This window comes from Bos javanicus, chromosome 7, assembly GCF_032452875.1.
Source record: "Bos javanicus breed banteng chromosome 7, ARS-OSU_banteng_1.0, whole genome shotgun sequence".
In the NCBI taxonomy this organism is placed as follows: domain Eukaryota; kingdom Metazoa; phylum Chordata; class Mammalia; order Artiodactyla; family Bovidae; genus Bos; species Bos javanicus.
The window spans coordinates 25,352,020-25,362,195 of NC_083874.1; the positions used below are offsets into that span (position 1 = coordinate 25,352,020).

The window sequence follows — 10,176 nt, forward strand, 5'->3', positions numbered from 1 at the left end:
TATGCCTAATTTCTTGGCTCCATTGAATGCCCTTCCTAGACGCGGCATCGTACACAGTGTGACAGTAGATGGGGCACAGCTTGAGCAGAAGGGGGAACAGTGGGCCTGCTGAGAAACAGCAGGTTGCTTCCTGTTTCTCTGTAGTGATTGAAATTACCCCACGTGTATTTCAAGTATTTTACTCTCAGGGAGCCACTAAGTGAATTAATTTGATTTTATCCGTGATGGTCTTCTCAAAAGAAATTTCTAATGACAGTTTAGTGAATTGAGAAAATCAAGACAAATTTCAGAGGTGGGAAAGCAACTCTGAAAGTTGGTGCAGCTCTGCTGTGGCTTTGTGCCAGGCCAAAGACAGATGCTTAGCCACACCAGGAACACACACTCATGGGGGAAATGCGAAAACCAGTGATGATCTGGAAGTTATGGATAGAGTTTGAAAGGATTATCAAAATGATGACTTAGGTTGTCGATCAAATGACTTTATAAGTTCAGTTTACTTCTTTTCTCTTCATAGAAAAAAAATGTTGCAGAAGTTATTATGCCCCAATTTATTGATTCATAAACAGATAAAGTGTAGGGACACTCTTCAGAACATAGGAAATGGTACTTTTTTAGGTAACTATTATAAGAGTTCAAAATGATTTTTATTATATTGTGTTGTTCATAAAATGCGAGGCCCACCCCGCATTAACTATTCAGTTAATACCATGGACTTCTTGGTTACTTCTACAGAACTTAAAGCAGAAGAATGATCTGTAATACTTCACATGTATCAGTTTAAATAAAATTCTTGTTTTTAAAGTAATCATAAGTAGAAATTGGAATGTGCATGGAGGATCAACTCAATTTCTGAGTTTTTAAGTTTCCTGGAATTTCTGCCTGTAAGCATTTAAGTGTGAAAATAGACACACAGGTCTTCACTGAATATGGTCTGACTTAAAGTCAGGGCTGTGTGGTGTACCCAAGTCGTTCTTGGTGGGATCCTTGGAGTAGTCACTTAAGCAAGGCAGTCACCCCAGAGCAATTCACACTTGGATCCAGCCAGAAGCCAGTGGGTCTTCTAATCAGCAGAGACCCCCATCGACAGAGGGATATGTGGTTTCAGAGATGAATTAAAAACTGAAGATACATAAGCAGATACCCCAACTGTAAGAATAAATGTTAGCTTGCTCTGCTAAAATGGGCACCTCTAAGCAGCAAGCCTCTGGATAAGCAAGACAAAGCAGGGATTTATTTTGAAAGATTAGAAATTTTTCTTTGCGGGGTTGAGCAATCCAGCTCATCACTAATAAAATCTAACTCTCTTGCAATTTTGAACTCACAGAACATTAGAACTATAACTCAAATATATTTCAGTAATAGAATCAAACAACCATCAGGAACTAATAAAAGCAACAAGTTAGCAAAATAGCAACATTATAACAAAATGCAAATCAAAAGGCCACAAATCATTTTTATCTGTCACTATGAGTATGAATATCTTGTTATTCATATGATTGAAGAAGGAATATCCCATGAAGTATCTCAGACAGATGTAACTGGGGTCCCCTTGTAAATGGGCACAAACAGTGCATCAGATAATTTAAGTAATAGTAAGTTATAACCCTGCAATGATGTTAATACTGCTGCCAGTGTAAGAAAAATGACAGCTTTTGAAGTGTTAGTACTGAAAACGTTTTAAATTCAAATGGATACTTTAAGAAGTGTTCAGCCAGGTACCACAGAACACATATAACATTCTGATACATAGATTATACAGATTTAGGAACATTCCCATGTGTTCCTAAGTAATATGCAAGCATTATAATTATTCTAAATTGAAAATAAGATAATATTACTAACATTTGAATATGATTGCTAACTGTTAAGTCACTTCAGTCGTGTCCGACTCTGTGCGACCCCATAGACGGCAGCCCACCAGGCTCCCCCGTCCCTGGGATTCTCCAGGCAAGAACACTGCAGTGGGTTGCCATTTCCTTCTCCAATGCATGAAAGTGAAAAGTGAAAGTGAAGTCGCTCAGTCGTGTCCGACCCTCAGCGATCCCATGGACTGCAGCCTACCAGGCTCCTTCATCCATGGGGTTTTCCAGGCAAGAGTACTGGAGTGGGGTGCCATTGCCTTCTCCTGAATATGATTACATTTTAATATATGAAGCTTTGGTTTACTTGGTGTTAGCAACCTCTAGTTCCTTGTATGTTCTTTTCAAAATAATTTGAACATGGTTTAGTGAGACTTGAGTCAGCTCAAAGTATGTTTCAAACCGGAACATATTTTCAAAGTCAGATTACCTATGCCTATAAAATTATGCTATGGCATACATTTATAGGATATAAATATGACGTCTGTCATGGTGCCTCCAGAAGTTTTAACTATATAAAAACGTTCTTGTCAGTGGTATCTTTAAATGCAGTTTATTCAATTAATTGCCTTTCTTGGTAATTTTTCCACTTTAACACAATATCTAATACTATGCTCATGGCAGGATCATTTTGTTAGACTATAACCTAACTCACATTCTCTATCAGGAGAGAAACACCACATATAAAACTAGTGTCAGATTTAATTACAAAAGCAGATGAACCTTTGAGGCAGAATTCCAGGTCTTTGATATATAGAAATAAAATAGTAGTTATATTTATGTCATAAGTAGCAGGTTTGATCCCTGGTCTGGGAAGATCCCCTGGAGGAGGAAATGGCAGCCCACTCCAGTATTCTTGCTGGGAGAACCCCATGGACAGAGGAACCTGGCAGCTACAATCCATGGGGTTGCAAAGAGTTGGACACGACTTAGCAACTGAGCAACAACAGCAAGCTTACTTATTAAGAATTTATTCATATACTTTCTTCCTGTGAAATGAAGGCTGAGAATTTGTCCATATTAGGTAATCATATGGTAATTCATATCCAGTGATTAAGAATGCTGTATTTGGCAGTTTGGTTTAATTCCTAAACTGTACTCATGAGACAGAAATGTGCCTAATAATTTTGGCCTTTTCAACAACCTCTGTACCGTAGTTAATGAAGTATAATTTCCTGTGTGAGAGGCCTTTCCAGCGAGACTCCATGTGCATCCTCCATAATCTCCCCGAGCTACTGCAGATAAGCACTTGGCTCTAACTGCTGTGTCCCAAGGGCACACCTAATTGCAAATGGGCCTGTTTCCCCACGTGAGCTGAAACACAGACTTGTCATGTATTTGGTAAAAACACTACACTCTAGTATAGTCACAAGAATCTGAAAGAATTCCATGGACCAGACATGACTGGTGCCCAGGGTGAAATTTGGATGATGATGAAGCCCACAGGGGTCAAGCTGCAGACTAGGTATCAACCAGACAGTTAAGAGCAAAATTGTCATCTCCAAAGCTAAAAGCACAGTCAAACTTTGATTTTGTAAAAATGATAAGAGTAGCTGAAAGTATTAACCTGAAATTATCTTACTGTCAGGCATTTATTGTGTAGCGTCAGTCATTAAAAGTAAAACCCATGTCAGCTGATGGCTTGGTGCAGACCCACATCAGAAGGCAAAGTATGTACATGATAGGTTCTCAAGTAGAGTTAAAAGTGTATGAGGTTCAATTAATGTTTATCTCAGTTATTTTCATTTAGGATATTTCGATTTTTTAATATACTTTTCTCTCCATGTATATAATGAATGCTTTGTAAATTGCTAGGAGAATGGATAAAAAATACAGATATAAATTGAGGCTTTTTAAAAATTGAAATATAATTCACATACCATAAAATTCAGCTTTTAAAATGTCCGGTTCAGTGGTTTTTAAGTATATTCTCACAGCAGTGTACCACCATCAGCAACACAACATCTCCACCCCGAAAAGAAGCTCAATACCCCTTAGAAGTCATTCTCCGTTTCTCCCTCCCCACAGCTCCTGGCAACTACTCATCTACTTTCTGTCCTTGTGAGTCTGTCTGAGGCATAGACTTTTGAAGTAACCTTCTGAAAAGTGATTAGAAGAGTTACTCAGTAGTCAGACTGCAAATATCTGTGCCCAAAGGCTGCCAGAGTATTCAGGAAAACCTAGTACAAACATAATATAAAAGCATGGGGAAGCTTTTGTTTAAGCCATAATTTTAGGGGAATTTGTCAGGTCTTGTTTTTGTTTTTTTTTAATATCATATGCTTTGCAAATCAACCATCATGGTAAACATTTAAAAATATGGTTCTAAAGCTACTTCCCCTGTAAAATCATAGATATTTGATACTGGGGCTCTTCTTTGCCCCACTGCCCTCCCCTCCACTTGTAAAAGTCTCTTGCTTTATGTTCTCAGACGAGAATGAATGCTCCAATCCCAATGCCTGTGGCTCTGCTTCCTGCTATAACACCCTGGGAAGCTACAAGTGCGCCTGCCCCTCCGGGTTCTCCTTCGACCAGTTCTCCAGTGCCTGCCACGACGTGAATGAGTGCTCATCTTCCAAGAACCCATGCAATTACGGCTGCTCCAACACAGAAGGGGGCTACCTCTGCGGCTGCCCACCTGGGTACTACAGAGTGGGACAGGGGTAAGACCCTCCACCTCCCCCACACATGGGAAAGTGAGCAGGGTCCAGTGCCTGGCCACCTGGCACTGGGGGAAGGTAAATGGCGATGAAAAGCTGGCTAGGGAAAAGCATTGATCAGAGCATTTAGGTATGGGAGGAAGAAGCTCCAGGAAGGCATGTGGATTCCCTGCTTTGTGGTGAGCATTGGACTCGAACTTGTATATGGGTATCATTCTCTGGTGTTTTACAATGGCCTGAATAAATCCCTTAAGGTCAGAGACAGCAGATGTTTAAAGATACTATGGCTCCTGTGTTATCAAAGACACCTGGGCTAAGAGATACAAATGGAAATGGCTTCGCCCAGTGTCTTACATGAATTTTGGCAGGTACTAGCCCTGTGCTAGTGGCTCAGATGGCTCAGTGGGTAAAGAATCCGCCTGCAATGCAGGAGATGAGGATTCAATCCCGGAGTCAGAAAGCTCTCCTGGAGGAGGGCAAGGCAACCCACTCGGTATTCTTGCCTGGAGAATCCCATGGACAGAGGAGCCTGGCAGGCTATAGTCCATGGGGTCACAAAGAGTGGAACACGACTGAATGATTAAGCACAGCCCTGTGCTCCATGAGGAAGAAGCTGTCCCTCTCTTTGCTCATCTGGTGTTTTGCTGCACAGAGAGGACATGCCTGGTTGGTGTGACACTGTCTCCACAAGGCTGGGTCCCTTCAGCTAGTCCCCTTTCCCAAGTGCAGCCGTCTCAAGTCCTATTAGCTGAGGTGCTGGCCACCTGCCTCCCTCCTTCACAGAAGCCAGCACTCCACAGCCCAGAAGATGGGAATTTAGGAGTCATCTTCCCCAGAAGGAACAGTGTGTGAGTCAGACACTGAGGGTTGTTGGACTAATATGTCCACCGTGGGTACATAATAATACTTGAAACAGAAATCTTGATGTAGACAAGGGTCATTTAGTGTCAGCTCGCTAACTCTTTCATTAATCAAAATAGGAGTTCAGCAAGCTCAGTTGGTAAGCAGCAGATGTAGGCTTCAGGTTTTGGAATCAACAGAACTTCTAACACTCTGAAAATTCATACTTGACTTTTACCATCTTGATTTAATTACACAGAGTGCTTCAGTCTAATCAGGATTGAAAATTGGGGAAACTTGGGGCTCACTCTTGGAAGAATTTTGCTGTTTAAAATAAAGGAGAATCTCATGCATTAAGTGCTGAAGTAAAGTTACCAAGTCTATTAGGTTTTTATGTTTATGATCTTAGGGTTTGCTTTGTGGGTTTCTTATTTTGGAAAAACCTCTGCTCTACCTCTGGAAAACAATAGAGTTATGATGAAGTCTAACATCAATTTGCATCTTGTTGCAAATAGCCACTGCGTCTCAGGAATGGGATTTAACAAAGGGCAGTACCTATCGATGGATACAGAAGTAGACGAAGAGAATGCTCTGTCCCCGGAAGCGTGTTATGAGTGCAAAATCAACGGCTACTCTAAGAAAGACAACAGACAGAAGAGAAGTATTCATGAACCCAAACACATTGCTGTGAGTAACTTCACTTTATTTTGTCACCAGATTTTTTCCATATGGAGTCACGTACCCTATTGCAGTAAACTTTTATGTAGGTTTCAGCCTCAGTGGAGCTAAACCTCCACCTCGTGAAATTCATCAGCTTAGTTAATGTACAAACTATGGCAGAGACAAGTAAGTTAAAATTAGTGGTGTTTTTAATTCAGAAAGGACTGGGGGCCTTTAAGATTCATAGTTTCAGACCACATGTTGGCATTTTTGACTTGTGCCAGGAGGTAATAAGATGTCCTTCCAGGAAATAACTACTTTGAAATGATTCAAAAAATGAAATTATTGTGAATCTGTCCAGTTCTGTTGTATACATATATAGTATACTAGGCTGATCTTAATTTTCAGTAGGTAAGCCAACCACGTGTCACATTTTGTGACATTTATAAGATAGGTGTTGCTTCCATAAAAGTTTTATCTCCAGATAACTTGTATTTTGTAAGAAGCTGAAAATCTGAATTGCCTGCTGCTGCTGCTGCTGCTATTTCTTTCTGTTTGTGGTATTTAGCACAGTGGTTAAATGGGTCGGCCACAGATTCTTGGTTTTGAATTTATTCCCTGACCCTCTGTACTTACTACCCATGTTACACAGAGCGTATTTACTTAGCCTCTCTCTACCTCAATTTCTTCACCTGTTAAAATGGGAATAAAAATATTTACCTCCAAAGGCTGGCAAGAAGATTAATGGAGCGATTACTGTGAAGCTTCTGAAACGGTGCCTGGCATAAACATTGATGCCCGTTCTCCAAATAATACCCAGTATCTGGAGGTGTTTTCCCCCAGAGATCAGGCAGACCATCTCATCAGTTAGTGCCACTGCAGAATTCCCCATCAAAACACCTAGTCAGCAACTAACTGGCTGGGTGCATTGGGCAACTTGCTTCAGTTTTCTGGGCCTCAGAAATTTATAAGACGAGACTTCTCTAGCCACAAAATCTCTGGTTCTGTTTTATAATCGTACATAGGCCAGCATTACATTTACCTTAAATAGATTAAGGTACCTAGCTGATGTTTAAATATGGCAACTGAGCTATTCATTAAGTAAGCCAAACTACAGATCCAGAAATTCTGCTTGTAAAACCCTCCCGTTGTGATTCTAGGGGGCTGCATGCTGAAGTGGGCACCTCGGTACCACGGTCCCCAAGTTCTTGGCAGGCGCCCACTCAAAGCATTGATTTTTTTTGCCCCTGTCTTACTGAAATAGCGTTCTTAAACCTCCTGTACATTTGACAGAGAGAGACTTGGTGTATCTGGGCCCTGCCCCATTGGCTTTTAACCAAAGCTGGTTCAAACCTGAGCCCTGATGACTCTGGAGTTCGCTCCCCCTGCACTGACAGCTCCCAGAAAACACATTCACATGTGGTTTGTGGCCAGATAATCTACCTGGGCTTTCAGAGTGAAGATCCCTCTAAGCAGAGTTAAAACAGCTGCACTTCTCGTTTTAACTCCAACAACAAAAAAATTACCATTGTTTCCTAAATTGTCTCTTGTTTATTAATAAGTATGATATTTCATAAACCCCCCAAAAAAACTTGAAATATGAGTGCCCCCCATCAGCTCAGCCCTGTAACTTTACCTGGACAAGGTGCGGGAACAGTCCTAAAGATTTACAGGGCACACTCGGCGGAAGTGACCTTTTCTCCCAGCCGAGGGTAAGTTGCAAGCAGACAGGCAGAGACAGTATGTCACTGTGGCTGCATCCCTCTGATAGCCGGTTCCTGTAAGTCCTCGGTTTGTGCTGTCAAAGCTCTTCCCACACGGTTTTCCTGCTCTTCTTCCAGGTTAAACAGATCAGCCTGGAGAGCGTCGACATGGACAGCCCGGTGATGATGAAGTTTAACGTCTCCGGCCTTGGTGCGAAGGAGCACATCGTAGAATTCATGCCGGCCATCGAGCCGCTCAACAACCACATCCGCTATGTCATCTCCCAGGGGAATGACGATGGCGTGTTCCGCATCCACCAAAGGAATGGGCTCAGCTACTTGCACACAGCCAAGAGGAAGCTCGTGCCTGGCATGTACACACTGGAAATCACTAGCGTCCCTCTCTACAAGAAAAAGGAGCTTAAGAAACTGGAAGACAGCAATGAAGATGACTACCTCCTAGGGGAGCTGGGGGAGGCTCTCAGAATGAGGCTGCAGATTCAACTCTATTAACCCCTTGCAGACTTGGTTCCAGGCTCAAATCCCTGCACAGCCAGCCTTCAGAAGCCTCTGAGAAATCAATGACTAGTTTTAAAGAGGAAAGAAAAAAAAGACTTTTGTTTCTTTCCTCCCTGTCTCAGACTTAAGAATGTTGACCCTCACAGGGAGGGATAATGTAGACTCTGGTGTGGCCAAAGATTTGAGTACAAAGGCAACCGTGGTTACTGTATTTTTTATATAACTTCACTTTAAAGTATATTAAAAAACTAAATATTCAAGAGATCAGCATATGGCACTAAATGCACAAAAATAATGTGAGCTTTTTTTTTTTTTTTCCTGTTAGCAGTCTGTAACACTTTGGGTATTTTGCTATAGTTGCTAATTAAAAAAATATAGATGTTTATTTATTTTTAATGCAGTAATATATGGAGAAATGAACAAACTATGTAAACAAAAAGGGAAACTCACTCGTTTTTCTTTAGATTTATAAATTTGAGCTATTTCTTTTAGAGGTGCTTTTTAAAAAAAAAAAAATTTTTCAGTAGATTCAAGAGATGTTTCCTTTGGTTTTCTGCCAGTCGTCCAACTGGTACACATCTGATTATTTTAAAGGCAGCCTCACAGAGCTGAATGGGCAGTAATCAATGTGTCATTAGATCCTATATAAAGGAGATCAAAGCCAGAGGAGCTCACTGTGATGATACTTCACGTCAGCAGACACACCAGGCAACAGAGGATGAAGCACAACCACTGTAGCAAAATACCTTGACTGCTTGTGAGACCAGTAGCATTGCAGGCCAAACCGTACTGTATTTCCTTCTCATAACCTCAAGGAGGCACATGTGCTCCCCACAACACCTCATTCTTACCCAGGGCATGCTGCATACTTGTGGTACTGTAGGCAGCTGAAGAACTGCCGTTCCTTCGGCGAGGAACACCTGGCGTTCTGTAGTGTTTGGTGCTGTCTTAGATTAATGGTGCATTTATTACATTCAAGCTGTTTCAGGATTGCCATATGTGCAAACAAACCATGCAGTACAGACAAGGAATATATGTTTTTTTTTTTAATCCATTTCTTTTTTTTTTTTAGAATTTTCATTAATACTGTAGTTATACACCATATGTCTCGTTTTTATCATAGCCTATTGTGTATGAAAGATGTTTGTACAATGAATTGATGTTTAGTTTGCTTTTAGTCATTTAAAGAGATATTGTACTAGGACGTGCTAGTAAGCGTACGTCCCCGCATTCTTCTCAATCCAGGAACCTGTCCCTGGACCAGTGAGCAAACCTCATATGTGAAATGGCCAAAGCACATGCAGGCTCTGGGTTGTTCCTCTCACACCTGAGCTGACCAAAGATGAGTCACCGGTCATATCCAGTTCGGGACTTTGTTTTGTTTCCTAATAAACTAAAGCAAAACAAACAGTGTACATTTGTAATCAAGTATTTGTGAGGAAAAACTTACGGCTTTTGGTTTTGTTTGTTTTCCGTAGGTCTGTGTATCAAATATGACACTTTTCTTGCAATAAAGCTTATTTTGGGGTAGCTTTGTGGCTGTGAGTTCTATGAGACTGCAACCCCTGTTGTGTTTGTGGGCTGGAGGCTTTGCTTAGAGGGACCTGTATGAAAGTATCAGAAGGAGAGCCAGGCACATTTTTTACAAGAAATCAAGGGACTGCTGTCAGGTCTATGACACAAAACAAGCGGGAGTGTTCAACTGACAGTTCACGATTTGAGGTGGTACTCAAACAGAAGGACATAGTCACGGCAGTTCATTGTTCATCTCTGTGTGGACACTAAGGACTACCAGGATGCCCAGGACTCATCATCCTAGAGACCTCAGACTCTGTGGACTTCGTCTTCACCTGTGCTTTGAGTACCATCGTGTTAAAGCACCCAAGATGAAGTGAGACATTCAAAGAATCTCCCTTCTTAGGGTTTCTCTGAACT

The 10,176-nt window shown here is 41.3% G+C and overlaps 1 protein-coding gene across 2 annotated transcripts in view; it reads left to right on the top strand.

Moving 5' to 3' along the window:
* FBN2 (fibrillin 2) overlaps positions 1–9,771 on the top strand; it is a 222,825-nt gene extending 213,054 nt beyond the window's left edge. For both annotated transcript variants that reach the window (XM_061422898.1, XM_061422899.1), the window contains 3 exons: positions 4,291–4,522; positions 5,875–6,046; positions 7,861–9,771. In XM_061422898.1, coding sequence (XP_061278882.1) covers positions 4,291–4,522; positions 5,875–6,046; positions 7,861–8,235 — 779 coding nt within the window. In that variant the 3' untranslated portion in view covers positions 8,236–9,771. The remainder of the gene's footprint in view (positions 1–4,290; positions 4,523–5,874; positions 6,047–7,860) is intronic.
* The last annotated feature ends 405 nt before the right edge of the window (positions 9,772–10,176 follow it).